Source organism: Garra rufa, chromosome 3 (genome assembly GCF_049309525.1).
Source record: "Garra rufa chromosome 3, GarRuf1.0, whole genome shotgun sequence".
NCBI classification, from domain to species: Eukaryota; Metazoa; Chordata; class Actinopteri; order Cypriniformes; family Cyprinidae; genus Garra; species Garra rufa.
In genome coordinates, this window is record NC_133363.1 from 49527731 (window position 1) to 49547474 (window position 19744).

Consider the following 19744-nt stretch of genomic DNA (forward strand, 5'->3'; position numbering starts at 1 on the left):
TAATGAGACAGAGGGAGAGTGTGGCAACGGACCTGGGTGAGATTAGGAATTGTAATGGAGAGTGTTGGAAAAGAGATGAATGAAAAGCGGAGAGCAGGACAGGAGAGTGTTATTGATGAATCAGAGGGTGTTAATAAGAGGCAGACTGTGCGGACGAATGAATCACCCGGTAACAATGAAGTGCTCCAACGATCTGCAAACACCGCAACGCATACAAATATCCGTTATCAATTGCTAGTTGTCCTCCTGTCACCTAACACACACACACACACAAACATTCGTAAGCTGAAAGGATAACCTTTGCACAAACATCATGTTTAGCTTGGCCTATGGGTGAAGAATATGTGTGTGTGTTGAGTCTCTGATTAGGATACTTTGCATCATACATTTTCCTTCAAGTTTCCTGATTAAAATCCTATTCGGTATTTAAAAGTGACAATTGAACTCATAGCTCAGGCTGTCTGTGTGTGTGTGTGTGTGTGTGTGTGTGTGTGTGTGTGTGTGTTTTGGTGCAGTGTTGTGCTTGGGGGATGCGGATGACCTTGTTAAATGCTGAGTGGGCTCTTGTGATTGGTGATCGGTGGTCATTAATGTCTGTTAATCTCACCTGACACAACACTTCAGGAACATTGACGCTGATTTAATCTGTCATACAGTCAGCATCATGTGACTACAGAGGCTATTTAAATAGTTTACCTCAATCACACCCCCTATCTATCTATCTATCTATCTATCTAGGTGTTTTATATAATTGCATACATATATGTAGTAATATAGTATAATATAATATAATCAGGGGTGCGCATACTGCGCATGTGCGACCAAAACAAAAAATGCACTGTGTAAATAAATGTGTTCAGAAGTAAATATTAGCATTGTATTTTTAAGTGTATTCAAAAATAATTATATTTTAATTTAATACTCAGTTTTATTTTAAAATATAATATAATAATCACACTTTATTATTTTATTATATGAAATATGAAACTAAAATAAAGCACAATAATATTATTATTACTATTAATAACTTATTTTTAAAGTTTATATAGATTTATAGCACCTTCTTATTTAGTTTTATTGCACCAAACCAAATCTCCAGGTGCTCTCATGAGAACCAGACGGAAAAAACTTATGTGCACCCCTGAATAATATAATATAATATAATATAATATAATATAATATAATATAATATAATATAATATAATATAATATAATATGTGACCCTGGACCACAAAACCTGTCTTAAGTTGCTGAGGTATATTTGTAGCAATAGCCAAAAATACATTGCATGGGTCAAAATTTTAGATTTTTCTTTTATGCCAAAAATCATTAGGAAATTAAGTAAAGATCATGTTCCATGATGATTCTTTGTAAAATTCCTACTGTAAATATATCAAAATGTAATTTATGATTAGTGATATGCCTTGTTAAGGACCTAATTTGCACAACTTTAAAGGTGATTTTCTCAGTATTTAGATTTTTTTGCACCTTCAGATTACTGATTTTAAAATAGATGTATCTCGACCAAATATTGTCCTATCATAACAAACCATACATCAATAGAAAGCTTATTTATTGAGTATTCACATGATGTATACATCTCAGTTTTGTAAAATTTAACCTTATGACTGGTTTTGTGGTCCAGGGTCACATATAATATAATATAATATAATATAATATAATATAATATAATATAATATAATATAATATAATATAATATAATATAATATAATATAATATAATATAATATAATATAATATAATATAATATAATAATAGCATCAACTGGTTAAGTAAAAATAAACATGGTTTGACCTCCCTCATTCCAAATTAACAGTCTCTTTGCAAGCCTGCATTACATTGTGAATGGATCACAAAACAATCCAGGCTGAAATATGCCACTCAAACTGATAAGGTCTAAGTTAAAAGATCAGGGACAGTGTTAAAAATAAACTTAAAAAATAAACTTTAGCCACTATTCTGTGTTGATGGCATTTTTAAGAAGCATATTCAGAGTGGCAGATCCCACACAGAGCTAGAAACAGATCACAAATATATTTTGTATTGTTAGGTCTTCTTGGTACAGTATTTATGAATAAAAGTATCAATCCAACACTATCAAAATAAAAGTCATTTTAGTACATCATTGTAGTACTTTACCAAAAAGAAAGAAAAAAAAAAAAAAAACATTCAACTGCATAAAATTTGAAAAAGTTTGTAGTTATTGTTAACTTGTAACTTATTGTTATTACTTGTAGTTAATATTAGTACTTTAGCATGAAATACTTACTACACATATTATTCTATTCTATTCTATTCTATTCTATTCTATTCTATTCTGTAGTCACACAATGTTACCTCAGGACCAAAAATTAAAATGGGGTAATAATACGGGATAATATTATAATATTTTATTTTTATAGTTTATATAGATTTACAGCACCTTTTTATATAGTTTTATTGCACCAAACCAAATCTCCAGGTGCTCTAAATGTGCTCTAAATGTCAAAATGTGCTCCAGTTACTGATATAGGTCACCGTTTTTTAAGGTCCAATTCTCACTATTAATTAACTATTAACTACAACTTCTAATTACTGCCAAGTAAAGTAGTTGTTAAGTTTAGGTTTTGGGTAGGATTAGAAATGTAGAATATGGTCATGCATGTGTTTTTTAAGTACTAATAAACAGCCAATATGCTAGTAATATCCATACAAATAATCAACTAGTTAATAGTGAGAATCGGTCCCTATTAGAGCTGTCAGTTTAACATGTTAATTTAATTATAAGTTATTAAAAAAATTACATAATTAAAAAAATTCATCTTATATTTCATATAGTTGACTGTTGACAAATATAATGCAGGGCAACAACTCCACAAATGCAGTTATATCTTAAAATTCAAGATATTGGTGCCAAAAATGTCAGCGGCATTGTGTTTTGTCTCATATTTATATATATCACATTTCACAAGTGTCACACAGACAGCAAGAGCAATATGACACAAGTGCCGATTTTGTCCCGATCAATCACATGTTATTTTATACAACAGTTCAGTAAAAAAAAGTTGATATTGTGTTATATTTTAAACACAATATTATGTTTTTGCTCAATTTTGCAGAAAACATATTACCTTTGAAGCCATAGAATTGTTGCACATCTCTGAGCAACACAGCGGTGTTTAGTTTCTGAATGAATTCGCGTTTTAAACTAATCCTGTGAACCAAAGATTCAAAAGCCCATTCATAAAGAGAGCCATTTACTTCATTATGTTCCATAGTTTACATTAGGCCGTTGCAGCCTAAATGTTTATGTGTAATCAATTTTTTTGTTGAATCAAATAAAATATTTATTTCTAAAGCTACAATTTGTAATGTCTACTTGATACTTTCTCATTTAAAACAAAAATAGCTTTTTTTCACTGTCAATTTTTTAGTCCCTATACTAATGTGTTACCCTCATATATATCATGTAAAAATGTCTATAAATTTGACCCATTTAATTGGAAAGAAGAAATATAAGCCACAACATCTTATCCCAACAGCTTATTATTTATTTCAGTTAAATTTTATTTGGCGGTCAACCCAAGTGCAGTATGAGAGGTAGACAGAATAAGATGGAAGCAGACAGCAGAAATAAAATGTAAGGTGGTTTGAAGTGTGTGTAAGATACTCTTATTCAGAATCAGAGAAGGCAAGGGAAGTACAGAAGCAGACAGCACTCCATGAAGTACGTACTAAGCAGCTCTCTCTCTCTAGTTTTGTGCTGACAGGCAAAAGTGTGCTTTTGAGGAGCCAACACTATATAAGTGTTCTCTCTCTGATCCTCTCCATCAAAAGGCAGGCAAAATCATCCAGTCGCCGTTAGCATAACAAAAGCACAGGATGGGAGCTTTGCTGCAGAAACCCAAACTATACATACACCCCAAACTGACAGAAAACATTTCTTCCTTTACTGCGCCAAATACCACCAACCGCCACCATTTTTCATAGACATAATTACCACTTGGCGTGAGGCACTTTGCGGCAGCAGATGCCGCGTTACGGGACTATGGTTTCCATGGTGATTACTGTGATTTACTTGGGATACACATGTCATAAATATCCCACCCCGGTGACATGCGCACAGCTGGGCCCTAAGAACGGATGGGACCCTCAGGAGAGCGGATTTGTGAATGAGTGCAGAAAGTAGTCTAATTCAGTGTTTCCCAAACTTACTTTCTTTTTGTTACATTTTTCTGGGATTTTATGCCTTTTTGGATGGGATAGAGAGCAGACAGCAAAGCATTGTGTGGAGAGAGGGGGGTGGAATCAGCAAAGGACAGCAAGATGGGAATCAAACTTGGGTCGCCCTGAGCACAGTTGCGCTATATGTCACTAACCACAAGGCTATTGGAGTGTTTCCCAACCTTTCTTGTCTTATGTGTCCACAAAGTCAATTTAGTCCATAATCTGGTCCAAAATCAGCGCTAGTGAGAAATAAAACCCAGGTATCACCTGTACTTCTACATAAGCAACATAAGCACAACTGTGAATATTCACAGCAGTTCTTCAGACCGTTACTATCTCTGTTCGAAATGCGCCATGGGGAGCTCACTGTTCTATTAAAAAAAAAAAATGCATTTAATGTTCCTCCAGGCCATGCAAAGCATTGTACTTTGCATTAAAAAATAAAGTTTCTTTTTTTAAATTACCCATTTACTGGGTAATCCCTTCCCATCTTTTAACCAGAAAGCCAGAGGGGTCGTGAAGTCAAATGCATGCTGGAAAATCACATTTATTCAACCATAAACAAAAGCACTTCCTATATCTCATATTTAGCTTATTCTTTCTCCTTTCTGCATTTCAATTCTGCCTTATATGGTATACTAATATGCAGTTGAGTTCAAAAGTTTCAGAATCTGCAAAATGTTAATTATTTTACCAAAATAAGAGGGATCATACAAAATGCTTGTTATTTGTTATTAAGTGCTGACCTGAATAAGATATTTCACATAAAAGATGTTTACATATAGTCCACATGAGAAAATAATAGTTGTAAAAGTTGTAAAAATGACCCCGTTCAAAAGTTTACAAATGCTCACTGATCCTCCAGAAGGAAAATCTATGCATTAAGAGTCAGGGGGGTGAAAACTTTTTAAATTTGAAGATCAGGATAAATGTAACTTATTTTGTCTTCTGGGAAACATGTATCTTCTGTAGCCTCTGAAGGGCAGTACTAAATGACAAAAAATGTTTATGATATTTAGGCAAAACTAAATTTTTTTACACATCTCTATTCTGTTCAAAAGTTTTCACTCCCTGACTCTTAATGCATGGTTTTACCTTTGGTAATAGTTGCATATGAGTCCCTCAGTTGTCCTCAGTGTGAAAAGATGGATCTTAAAATCATACAGTCATTGTTGGAAAGGGTTTAAGTACACAAAAATGCTGGAAAACCAAAGACTTTGTGGGACCTGAAGGATTTTTCTGAAGAACAGCAGTTTAACTGTTCAGGACAAACAAGAGACTCATGAACAACTAGCACTAAACAAACAACAACAACAACAAAAAAACACAGCTGTTTATTATTCAGGTAAGTATACAGTATTTAAAATCAAAGGGATGTAAACTTTTGAACGGGGTCATTTTTATACATTAAACTATTATATTCTCTTGTGAACTATATGTAAATATCTTTTATGTGAAATACCTTATTCAAGTCAGTACTAAATAAACACTAACATGCAGTTTTTATGATCCATTTTATTTTGGTAAAATAATTAACATTTTGCAGATTCTGAAAGGGGGATGTAAACTTTTGCCCTCAACTGTAGCTTAATATTGTGGCTCTGTCACTTTGGATAAAATGTAAATGTAAATGTAGCAGTTGTCCACTTAAACTCCACAGTGTTGCCTCTACAGGGAAGGGAAAAAAAGTTGTAAAAATTTGTGCAAATTTCCAAAAATTAATGCGTTTTATCTGTTGTATGAATAAAACACACACATTTATATGAAACACAGCTTGTCATTAAGAAAACTTGACTCTACTAAATAAATGAAAATAGACTTTACAAATGCATAATGATCCCTCAGGAAAGATTAAGACTTAAGCAGAAACAGTTTGTTGTGATTCTGTTTCACATCTGTTCTCCCATGATATCTTAAAATATAATTCACCAGTCCTATGTTACCTGTCTCTTCAGTTAAAAGATTTATTCAGACAGGGTAAATGTCTCATTGGGGTTAATTATGTAAACATATGACCCCCCCCACACAAAGACAGTCACAAACACATGGCTTCTAGTGGTGGGTGGGGGGAAAGAAGGGAGGGAAAGACTGGAACTGCTCATCGTAAATGAGACTGTGACGTTTTTATGTGCGTGTGAAGCATCGCGGCATGTATCAGGTTCGTCGGTGATCGTAAATTAACAGGTGTTGTCAAAAGCGGTACAGAGACATGCAGCGAAATGATCAGAACGATTACAAAGCGACGTGCAGCTCTGGCTCCCAGACAACATAAACTCACAATATCGACACACGCTCTTCAGTAGAGACTAGACGATAGACAACCTTCAAAGTCTCAAGGATCACATTCACTCATACACACTGTGATATACAGTGGAAATGTCTGTTCTTAAAGGGATAGTTCATACAAAAATCCATCAATTATTCATCTTGATGTCGTTCCAAACCTGTACCGACTTATTTATTCTGATGTAAATAAAAGAAGGTATTTAAACAATGTTTCAGCTGTTTTTATCCATACAGTGAAAGTCAGTGCGCTTCAAAGCACTGAACCCCACTCGTTTTTACTGTATGGATGAAAAAAGGGATGTATATTGTCAACATTCAACCTTCTTTTGTTTTCCACAGAAGAAAGAAAGCCACACAGAATTCAAAACTGTAAATGATTTGATCAATTTGTTAAATGTCATGCCAAAAGCAAAGAGAACCTAGATTTGTTCAAATGTGATCAGCCCGTACTTCATGTATAGTCAACAATGACCCTTAACTGACACCTAAACAGCCTTATTTTCGAACTTTTTCATAACTCATAACTCAGAGATTACTTCTTATGTCCATGTCAATTCAATTTGTTAATGCCACCCTCACTATTTTAACTCAATGGAAGTCGACAGACTTTGAATATAGCAACGTATTTGAAGCAAGACAGAAGGCCTGAAGATGGTTTTGTTTTGGGCAACTCACCGGGTCTTTTTTCGAGCTTTCTTCCTCGACTGCCACAAAGTCGGACTTTGGAGATGAGGATGAGGATCTGTTTCTGGCAGAGCGACTTGTTGCTCTTGGGGCAAGGCTTGCGCTTGGTGGAGATCTGGCGGTTGGCCTGGGGGTCCTTGACTTCCCTGCGCTGCCGGATCAGCGAGCTGGCGAGGGCAGCCATTTTGCCGTGCCCCGCTCACCCGTAGGGCGCAGAGGGCGTCAGTGGGCCGCCCACCTGTCCGATCACCCAGGGCCACGGAGGACGGGAGCAGGAGACAGCAGATGTTTGGAGTACAGCAGTTTCTCCCACAATAACCAAGGGGAGAATGCGTCACAACTAGGTGGGGAACAAAAAGGTGCTTGGTTTTGGAGGGGTAAAATGGGTCGAGGCAAAACACTTGTAAAGTCCACAATAAACTTTATTTGTTTCTTTGGCTATCAAAATAGTCCCTGGAACATGGAATTCCTGGTGTTGTGATTCTGATGAATGGCAGCTGTCGTTGTTGAGATTGTTTGTTGTATTTCAGGTCTCGTTGCACAGCATACGGACTGGAAAAGTGGCAGCTGATGATCCATGGAGCCGTACTGGAATTCTGGAAGATAAGTGAGCCATCACAGCATGACCACCATATCCCTGAAGCTCCGAGCTCCCAGAAGCCCAGGTCTCTCACTTCCTTTCCACAGTTTAGTGTGGGATTGATCTTCAGAAATCACCCGGATCAGAAATCATTCTGCGAGTTCAGAAAAAAGGCATACATTGTCCAGTCGTTTTATCCGTAAGGTTCCACATATCAGTGAGATCTCCATAAACCGGTGAAGATCGAGGGATGCATAAAATTAACTAAAATACAGATCCTACTGAGAAACGCAATGATATCCTGAGACAATCTTAGAGAAACTCCATTACCTGATTCCGAAGTATCACATCCATGACAGTACGACTGGAAAAACAAAGACAGACGCACTGAGTAAAAGTCAAAAATTGGTGGACCTCATGAGTGTGGATGATCAGATGGATAAGGATGAAAGGAATAGGAAGTTCTCTCCCTTCTCAGCCCTTCTGACATTCCCCTTTGCTCCCTCTCCCTAAGCTCCCGAGAGAGTGTTTGTAAATTCCAAGGGCTTCCGCAGATAGAGGTGACATTCATGAACGAGTGAGAGCGCAGGAGAGCGGAGGGGAGCACCAAGCCTCCCCCAGACTCCCGTAAGGCAACCAGGCAGAGCACTGAGGAACTTGCAGCTCCGTGTCCTTCACACCACTTGAGAGGAGAGGTGGGAGGGAGGCACGAATGGAGGGATGAAACGAAGAAATGTTAAGGAAAGATGGAGCACATATCTGCTCGTCCGGCTGTAAAGGTCCCGTTCGAAAGAAGGTCCCCAGGTGCTGTCGGGTCTGTCCCAGCGCTCCGGTCTTCTGTTTCAGCCCAGTTTTCACTGCTTTAAGTATTCTCACCCTTGCAGGCGTGCGTAACAGAGTCTCTTCAGCAAGGCACCTCTGAATCTGTGCGAGAATGTGAGAGTTTATGTGTGTGTGTGTGTGTGTGTGTATGAGAATGATTGAGAGAGTGTGTGAATGTGTGACTCTCCGTCTCTCTTTTTTTGCTCTCCCTCCCGTCCCCGCTCACAGTGAGTTACGGAGCCAACACTGGCAACATGCTTTGCTTTACTCTCTCGTTCTCTCTTTCCATCTCTTTGTAAACCCTCCCCTTACCTTTTTCTCTGCCCTCCCTCTCTGTCACTCAGAACCCTCCTTCTTTTCCGATCACTCAAAATCCCTCCTTCTCTTCGTGTCCTCACACACACCCCTCTCATTTCTCTATTCCCTCCCCCTCTTCTGTTCTCTCTCTCTCTCTCTCTTTCGCTGGCTGCTGTTGTGGTCTGGAGCGTTAAAAAATTAAACCTGCCTCATGCTTCCTTAAAGCGACAGATGAGACAGAGAGAGAGCGAGAGAAAGAGACAGAGAGAGAAAGAGGGTGGAAGAGAGAGAGTCCTTATTTACACTCTGTAACACAAACACACATGCCACTTAAAGTAACAGATATGAACAATAAAATACTGATTCAGTATTGTGAACTTACATAATGTCATCTCACAGTTCTAAGGTTTTGAAAAGCAATATGAATTTATGGTTACACATAATGTATGTATTTAAGCATAATTAATTGTTATTTTAATAGTAAGTACATGTAACGTGTAACAAGGACAGCTTAAAACAAAGTGTTACGAAACAATTTTTATATGTGTCTATATCAGAGGCTTGATCCAAAATTTAATTGAAAATGTTTTTCTAAATTCCAATTCAGCTTCTGAATTTGAATTGAGGGAGGAAACAGGATGCAGAACTGCATTTTAAATTTAACTGTAAGGTAGAAAAAATAAAAATGTTCCCTATTATCTTTTTTTTTGTCAAAAAAAAAGTTTGTCAAAAAAAAAAAGTATAAACCTTAGGCTATAAAATGTTTATAGACATTCTGGATAGAAGAATGATAGAATGTTATACAGAAAGATCAATAGAATGACAGAACGATAGACAGACTGATAGGAACAAATGTTCGAGCGAACAAACGAACGAACGATAGATAGATGACAGATAGGTGTGTTTTTCTTAACACTGAAGTGTAGCACTAAGCAAGGAAATGTAGATTAAAAAGAAATTCTGCTTGCCACCATGCATCAGTCTGAAACCGTCCCACATCTGTCTCTCAACTGTTACCTGGAATGCAAAATAAATTACTCACTTTATTTTTATGCCCCACCTCTATTCCTCTCCGTTTTTTCACACTCAATTCATCACATTTCCCCTCATATTCATGTCTGGGCTGATAAAAACAAAATTCATTCAACTTAGACAGAAAACCGGGAAATTGACTTGCATCAGCAGCTTTTTACCGCTTTTTAAAGGACAGGAATGCTCTAAAAACACCCTTTAAAGCGCACGCTGTGCATACTGATTTTAATACCTCTCGCTTCCTTTTCTCCTTCTGTGCTTCAGTTCAGTGGGGAAACATTTAGCTGGCTGAGCAGCAGCAGTATGCACACAGGTTGAATGGGGCTCTGATCCCTTCACCAGCAGCCTAATTCAAATGAGTGTTATAATAAGGTTTTATAACCCACAGCAAGTTTGAATTAGTCATGGCCTGTGACGCCTCTATTTGCGTGTTGCTCTGCCGCCAGCGCACTTATTGATGCAGTGGAGGATTTTCTTTCTAGGCACAGAGTCAAAGCCATTTTAATCAGCAGAGTTATGACTATGGCATCCAGTGGTGATGTTGAACAGAGACGAGTCGACTAAGGCAAGCAAAACATCTGGGGAAGGACAAAGATACACAGAGGACTGAGAGATGACCATGACGGGAACAGTTACATGTAGCCATTTCTTTATTGTCAAAACCACTAACACGATGTAACCAGGTTGTCCAGTCTGTCAGAGATGATTACATTCAACTGAGACCCTAGACAACCTGTGGTGAGTATGTTTGTCAGGTTTTTGCTTTGTATCATCATCTTCATAATCTCAGATTTGTCCGTATTTCTATAAAATAAAATAAAAAGGTTTACCTCAGTAAAAAAAACAAAAAACAAATATATTTGTGTGGGTCTGTACAACAAAAAGTTACTGCTGTCGTCTTTGTGATGTCTTTGAGGAAATTCTGGGTCTTACTCAAGGGTAGGGCATAAACGGGCACATTTCTTTTTTGGCAAATGTGAATGCTTTAATTTTAATAGTGCATGTCCAGTGAAGGATGGAGACTGCACTGGCAGAGAGGACAGACCTCTTCCATTTTAATCAGTCTGTTAAAAACACAGCACTAAACTCCTGCTGTTATATGGACTTCGCTTCATGACTACAGTATACACTGTAATTGCAAAAAGCATTATAAAGCAGTAACATGCAAACATTCATGCACATCTTCTCAAGCCTCTAATTCAGTCCAGTATTTACCAAAAGTTCCAAACAGACAGACAGGCTCTGTCAAAATCTAGGGAGATTCCTACCTAGACGGCAATTTCAGACATCATAGGCATGAAAATGCAGTGAGGCAACTTTGCATGTATCTTTCATAGAGCACTGTGACAAGTCTGACAAATAATTCCCCTTAAAGATGGCAAACAGAGCCGCAAGGAATACTGCATTAAAATATATTTTTTATTCAGTATTGAATATTGCTGGTAGGAAACCGTTTCCAGCTAATAAAATATTTAGACTGATCTAATCAGTATTTATATGTAATGTTTATGCATTTTGGATTATTGACAGAATCTATAATGTTAAGGCATTTATGCCCACAAAGCTTTAGAAACATAATCTTTATTTTTCATTTTTGAGCACCCAATTCCATTCCATATATATATTTGTATCCAATTAGTGCGAAAGACTTATAATCAGGGGACTATTTCCATCATGTCCTATGCGTTTAAATAAATAAAAAAAAATTTATTATGAAATATACCAAAAAAAAAAGGAATAGCTTACACAAAATGAAAATTTGCTGAAAACTTACTCACCCTTAGATGACCTACATGCAAGATGTACATTTTGTTTCTTCATTGGAACAGATTTGGAGAAATTTAGCATTATGTCACTTGCTCAGCAATGGATCCTCTGCAGTGAATGGGTGCCGTCAGAATGAGAGTCCAAACAGCTGATAAAAACATCACAATAATCAACAAGTCATTCACAATAATCAACACCAGTCCATCAATTAACATTTTGTGAAGTGAAAAGTGTTTGTAATAAACAAATTAATCATAAGGGGCTTTTTGACCTTAAACTGTCTCTTCTAGTTAGTTGTTCATATACGTAAAATGCTTATGTTTTAGATTGTCAATAATAAACTTTTCGTTGTCTATGCAAAGTGCTAAAACCACATTTTACATATAAATATCTATAATTACCTGAAAAACTGCATTTCCCCTTATACATGTTGTAAAAAAATACATGAATGCTAAAACTTTAATTATAAAAATCTATGATTACTATCAATACACATAAATACAATGAAATGTAAATTACACATAAAATATTTAAAAATATATATTTCCAACAATGACTATGATTTTGAGATCCATCTTTTCATACTGAGGACAACTTATGTAACTATTACAGAAAGTTCAAACTAGTGGTGGGCCGTTATCGGCGTTAACGTGCTGCGTTAACGTGAGACTCTTATCGGGCGATAAAAAAAATATCGTCGTTAATCTATTCTCAAAGTTGGTTTGGGAGCTGGGTCTTAACTACGCAAGATATGATGACTTTCACCTTGATATTTTAACGCGGATGACATATACCTAGTGGAATTGCACTGTAGGGGGCGAGAACGAGTCTTCAACTTCTGTGAAATTACCACATCAAATGAGACGTGCAAACATGGATGCAGTTATGAAGCCGCTTCAGGGCAGGTGCGTACGTTGACCCTTTTTACTGGGGCACATGAGTTATAATTTACTTTGATAATCCCGAAATAAAGACATTAAACTATATGCAACTACTGAATTGACGCTTCTAAAAGCAACGCAGTTTAATGGAAGACTATGCATGCAGAAATCCATGTCCGTGTGCGTCTGTGTATTTAACGGCAACGCGCACGTCGTGCAGCCTTTTGCGCAGAAGTACTTGGTTACACAAGTTTGTATAGGTAATTATGTTGTAAATGCAATTGTCAAGCAGTTTGTGATGCATTCTGGAAACAGGAGATGAGCGCCTGGTCTAATGCGCCACCTGGCCCGTTCTCGAAGACTTACTTTTAGTCATTATTTGGGTAGCACACATATTCTGAATGCCTTCAGCAGAATTCAAATTAGCCATTTTAATCTAGATTAATCTAGATTAATTCCAAGATTTAATCTAGATTAATCTAGATTAAAAAAATTAATCTACAGTATGCCCACCCCTAGTTCAAACGCTCACTGATGCTCCAGTAAGAAAAACAATGCATTAAGAGCCGGGGGGTGTAAACTTTTGAACAAAAAGAAGATGTGTACAACTTTCTTTTTTCGCCTAAATATCTTTTTTTTTTCATTTAGTACTGCTCTTCAGAAGATACAGAAGATTCAGGTCAGTACTAAAAAAAAACATGCATTTTGCATGATTTCTCTTATTTTGGTAAAATAATTAACTTAATTAATTTTGCAGATTCTGTAAAGTGTATGTAAACTTCTGACCTCAACTGGATAGCAGATTCATTTTAGTGAACTGGTTCATTCAGATAATTCATGTAAATGAATGTGTCTATAAAGCCAAACTACTTTAAATTCATGTAGCTCCCCAGCACAGACACAGCAAATATCTTTTCTCATTATACAGCATCTTTAAGAAACTTTGTGTTACACCAGACTAAAGCTGAAAAACATGTCAAAATAAGCACCATAGAACTGTCATATGAGAGCTACACTCTTAAAAATAAAGGATCCAAAAGGGTGTTTCTGCAGTGATGCCATAGAAGAACCATTTTTGGTTCCCCAAAGAACCTTTCAGTGAACAGTTCCTAAAAGAACCATTTTGATAAACATTTTGAAAAAATTCTAAAGAACCTTTTCTGTATATGAAAGGTTCCATGGATGTTCAATCGGTGCCAATAAAGAACCTTTATTTTTAAGAGTGTACAGTATATGCTATTATGAAGAAAGTCTCTCCTCTTTCTTTCTCTCTCTCTCGCTCACTCAAACACACTAAAAATGATTTGTATTTCATGTAAAGACCGTAACAGATTAAAAGGTTTAAAGATCTACTTTAGACGCAGACTGTGTCTGTCAGAGAGATTAAGGAGTGAATACTTCTCTGGGAAGTCTCAGTGGAACACACCAAAGACCGCATCCAGGTTAATTTCTCCTCAAATGTGTTCACTGAGCACACACTCCCTTGAGAGGGTGATCATTGCGCCTTGGGAGAGACTCTTATGATTAAGACTTCATAAGTGTGTCCTTAGCTCAGGGACACTTCCGAACAGGTCACAAACCTCACATATATACACAGAGAAACACACTCGCCCACTCACACTATCGACACAATGTAGCTTCAATAAGATGGTATTAAGGCAGAAATTTCGTTCGGGAAAGTCCAAATAATATTTCTAACTGCCTGCGCTTCCAAAATCCATTCCAGGCATCACTAGGCTGCTCTTTATATGGGAAGAGCATCAACTGTAATCTGCTCCTTAGGGACTTGGAAGGGGGAAAAAAAACACAGAATGGAAGTGGGGAAAGAATAAGCAGGAAGACAGTGCTGGGTAAAGGTAATTAGCATAATGCTTAATCTGTAAACATCTATGGGAGTGTAGAAAGACAGGGAGACGAGGTAGAATGAGAGGGAGGGAGAAAGTGCTGAGCCACTGAAGTCTGCAGTTTTTTCTAAATGGATGACACACATTGGGAAGGCTGGAGAAAATTGAGGGGAAAGGTGAGAGAAAAGAAGAGAAAAGGAAGGAAGGATGCTTTTCAAAAGTTTGGGGTCATTAAAAATTCATGCTTTTATTTAGCCAGGATGCATCAAAGGGATAGTTCATTCAAAAATGAAAACTCTGTTATTAGTTACTCACCCTCATGTCTTTCCAAACCCGTAAGACTTTCGCTCATCTTCAGAACACAAATGCAGATTGTTTTGATGAAATCTGAGAACTTTCTAACCCTAAAGGCCCAAAAAGATGGTAAGAACATTGTTAATATAGTTCACGTGACATCAGTGGTTCTACCGTAATTTTATGAAGCTACGAAAACTTTTTGTACACAAAAAAAAACTAAAATAATGACTTCATTCAACAACTAAATGTAGGTATAAGAGACTTCTTTTAAAAACATTAAAATAAATGACAATGTAGATACTGAAGTCTGTAAACTTCCTTTGTAGCACTAGAGTGTTTGTTTTGCACAAATTGCATATATGCAGTTCTAAATGAATGTCTGAAAGATGCATGTTCATCTAAATCACACCACAAGAAACAGCTGGTTACCTCACTCTAGTCACAATCCTTCCGGTATATGGAGGAGAAACAGCAAATTGTAGATAATGGTATAACTCAGTGGGAACACTGCTCTGATTGTTCTGTAGGAGGAAGGAGCCCTGGTGAGTTATATTTCAGATGGAGTGATGGCTCAGCAGCAGCTTCAGAGAAAGAAAAACCCATAAAACGCAATACGTTTTCCTACACAAGCAATGAGCTACAGGCAAAAAGACACTAAACTATAGAAGGCACAAAGACAGCAGTGTTTAGCTACCCAGCTAACAGGGAACGTTTTCACAACTTTGTCTAAATGTTCTTCCACTAACAGAAGTGTTATCTGGTCTTTATAAGTAACCTGATCTCATGACGAAAATGTACCTGTGGGAACTTTTTCACAACAATTGAAATACGTAGCGCCATGTAGTTTCGTTACATATTCAAATGTGAAATGTCCACTGAGTGGCGCTAAATGAGTGTTCGTTTTTCCCCCCAGGACAGATGAGCGTACATATGGTACGTTTTGTGTTCTGTTGGTTTTGTGTTGTACGTGCAGACGTACGTTGTTTATTTTTGTTAGTTGGGTAACTAAAAGCTACTAAATTAGCTTATTTGATACTGCAATTACTGTACAAAGCCTTTTTTCAACAAGAGGCATGACAAAACTACAGCTTCCGTCCCTTAAATAAGTCCGTCCCAAAAAATAGTTAAACAAATAAACTCATATAGAGTTGAGGTCAAAAGTTCACATACACCTTGCAGAATCTGCAAACTATTAATTATTTTATACAAAATGCATGTTATTTTTATTTTGTACTGCCCTGAGTAAGATGTTTGACATAAAAGACATTTACATATAGGCCAAAATCTAGTAATAGTTGTTCATGAGTCCCTTGTTTGTCCTGAACAGTTCCTTTAGGTCCCATAGTTTTGTTTTTTTTTATTTAGCATTTTTGTGTATTTGAACCCTTTTCAACAATGACTGTATGATTTTGAGATCCATCTTTTCACACTGAGGACAACTGAGGGACTCATACACAACTATTACAGAAGGTTCAAACGCTCACTGATGCTCAAGAAGTAAAAAAGATGCATTAAGAGCCAGGGGTGTAAACTTTTGAACAGAATGAAAACGTGTACATTTTTCTTATTTTGCCTAAATATACATTTTTTTCATTTAGTACTGCCTTTCAGAAGCTACAGAAGATACTTACAGATTTCCCAGAAGAAAAAATAAGTTGAATTTACCCTGATCTTCAAATTCTGGCTATTAATGCATCATGTTTCCTTCTTCAGTGAGCATTTCAGTGAGCATTTCTGTAACCTTCTGTATATGAATCCCTCAGTTGTCCTCAGTGTGAAAAGATGGACCTCAAAATCATACAGTCATTGTTGAAAAGGGTTTAAATACACAAAAATGCTGCAAAAATGCAAAATTTTTGGTATTTTTTTGAAAAACAGCATGCAGTTTAACTGTTCAAGACAAATAAGAGACTCATAAACAACTATCACAAAAAATAACTTCACAATATTTAGAATCAAGTGTATGTAAACTTCTGAACATGGTCATTTTAATAAATTAGACTTTAGAATTCTCTTTTGGATAACATGCATTTTAAGAACCCTCTTATTTTGGTTAAAAATAATTAACATTTTGCAGATTCTGCAAGGTGTATGTAAACTTCTGACCTCAACTGGATAGCACTTGAAAGAATCATTTTAGTGAACTGGTTCATTCAGATGATTCATGTAAATTAATGTGTCTATAAAGCTGAACTACTATAAATTAATGTAGCTCCCCAGCACAGACACAAGAAATATATTTTCTCATTATACAGCATCTTTGAGAAACTATGTGTCACACCAGACTAAAGCTGAAAAACATGTCAAAATAAGCACCACAGAACTGTCATTTGAGAGCTTCAGTACTGTACATACACAACAATACTAGTATCTGGTTTCTAAGCCTTCTTCGGTTTCACATACTAAATTGCACTTGAGGGGACAAGTCTAGTAATGACTTTTATTTTGCGAAGTTATCTCATCCAGTACAGAAGCTTCTATTTCTCTCCCATTGTTTTGCATTACAAAACACTAAATTCGCTGAACAAAGACGAAAACTGCATTAAAGATTCACAAGGATGTGCTAGTCCTCAATTCCGTTCAGTTCTTCACTAAGGTATCAGCACACACACAGAAGAAGAGAGAGCAACTTCAGCACTCCACAGGAACACGCTCTCAAAGCGCTGCAGGCATGCTGGAGGTGCTGCATGCTTATGTGTTTGCGTGAGGGATGGGATGCAATGTGAATGTCCATGCGTGTGTTTTGTGGCGGGAGGAGCAAACGACAGACACAGTGGGTGTGGCGTCAGGCCTCGGAGAGGCTTTTATTAAACAGAAAATTAAAGAAAAGTGTCCAAAGGTGAAAATAAAGTGTCCAAATAAAAAGGGGATCTGGTATCCTCGAGTGCTAAGGTTCCGTGAAGGAGGGGCAGTGTTCGATAGAGAAGGGTCCAGGAAAGGGGCGGAGTCCGGCGGCCGCACGCGCTCCCCGCTTCGGTCCGGAGCGCGAGGGGCGGCGGCATCTCTGGCAGCAACGTCCTCCTTCTGCCGCTCTACGGCGCTTTCGGGGATTCGACGGCCCGGCAACCTGGCCCGTCAGCCGACTAACGGGTGCGGCGTTCGTCCAGACACGCGGGGTCCGGCAGCTCGTCTTCTTGGCGGCGCTGGCTTCCCTCTTCACCCCTTCCTGGACCCGCGAGGACACCAGCGTACATGCACGGGGGGAGAGACCGGTCTCCTGAGGAGAGGCGCGCTCGGCATTTAAACAGCGGCGGTGATGAGGCTTCATTCCATTCAGGTGCTCCTCATCACACGCCGCCAGCCCGAGATGTTTCCGCGCCCCTCCTCTCCCATACACACCCACTCCCGTTGGGAGCCTGGAGAAGGGTGGCGAATAAGGGACGGGGTGGTGATGATAATTAGGGGGGAGGCAGCCGACTCGTCACAGTTTGTAGACATGAATTCGCAGGTGTGTTTGTGTGTGCTAGTGGATTTCCAGTGGATGCCATGCATGTTAGTAAAGTAGTGACTAACTAGAGAAGTTGCATGCTCACTGCCACGTGCTTGCATCCTTTAGCTTTCAGCTCTCTGCCTGCTACTCACAGTTCTGTTCAGATCGCTTCACTGGCTGCTGGTCCCTGCTGGAAATCAGTTTAACACCTGCAAATGGCCTCATCCACATTACAGTCTTTCATCAAGCCAAGCACGCCAGCCACTTATGATTACTTCTAAAAGTTATACTTAAAGAGTTGCTGCTTCTAAATAGGCAGTAATTAGTGAGTTTTAAACTTGGGTATTAAAGCAAGAAGGTGGAAAAATGAGGGAAGAAAGAAATTGGAAGGTGGAGAGAAGAGATACTGTATTTTATTTGTGACACACATTTCTAATGGCGCTTTTCCACTACACAGTACCAGCTCGCCTCGGCTCTGTTTGGTTTTCCACTGTGTAAAAGTTGTACCTGTACCTCCACAATAGTACCTGGTTGTCATAGCGATGCTGCAGGAAACTGCCGTGATGTAATCTTCTACGAGACACACACCCGCTGTCTGCACCTCCTCGTTTGACCACGGCGTATTCTTCCGAGTTGCCATAATATGTAATGGATTGGATATGTCACGCAATCTCTGGCCAAACTTTTTAAAAATGGCGGGGTTATTCTGGATACTATTGCTGGCGCGTGCAATGATGACGCAGTGAATAGTGACGATTCTCTCTGACCAATCAGCAGTCTGCTGTGTTTTCACGTCACATTTTAGTATCGCCTCAGCTCGCTTGGAACCTCGCCGGAGGTGGTACGAAAAAAAGTACCTGGAAGCCGGTACAGGTACAACTTTTACACAGTGGAAAACCAAACAGAGCCGAGCCGAGGCGAGCTGGTACTGTGTAGTGGAAAAACGCCATAAGGTCTCTAAATTATAAACATGATCAAAACCTTTTTTCAGTGTGAAAATTTATGTGACATCAGTGGTTTAACCTTAATTTTATAAAGCTACGAGAATACTTTTTGTGTGCATAGAAAACCAAAATAACTTTATTTAACAATTTCTTTTTTTCCATTTCAGTCTTTGACACGTGTCCACGAAAGTAACTACAACACATGCGTGTGATGTTGCTGACGCAGGATCCGGTTATTTTGTTTTCTTTGTGCACAAAAAATGTTCTTGTAGCTTTATAACATTACGGTTGAACCACTGACGTCACATGGACTATTTTATCGATGTCCTTACTACCTTTCTGGGCCTTGAATGTGGTAGTTCTGTTGCTGTCTATGCAGGACCAAGCTCTCGGATTTCACCAAAAATATCTTAATATGTGTTCCGAAGATGAACAGGTTTGGAACGACATGAGGGTGAGTAATAAATGACAGAATTTTCATTTTTGGGTTAACTAGCCATTTAAAATCTCTTTAATGTTGTGCTGTTGCTTTGGCAAAGTGTCCGAACTATGCGTAATTGTGGCTTTATCCCCTCATCAAATTGGTTTGCGCTGCTTGTTTCAAAGTGAAGGATGCACTTTCATTTAGGCGATCAGCTCATGATCTGGCGTTTG

General features: G+C 38.0%; 1 protein-coding gene across 1 annotated transcript in view; it reads right to left on the bottom strand.

The window, feature by feature from the left end:
• fgf11a (fibroblast growth factor 11a) overlaps positions 1–7380 on the bottom strand; it is an 86844-nt gene extending 79464 nt beyond the window's left edge. The window contains exon 1 of the mRNA XM_073836647.1: positions 7188–7380. Coding sequence (XP_073692748.1) covers positions 7188–7380 — 193 coding nt within the window. The remainder of the gene's footprint in view (positions 1–7187) is intronic.
• Positions 7381–19744: the final 12364 nt, after the last annotated feature.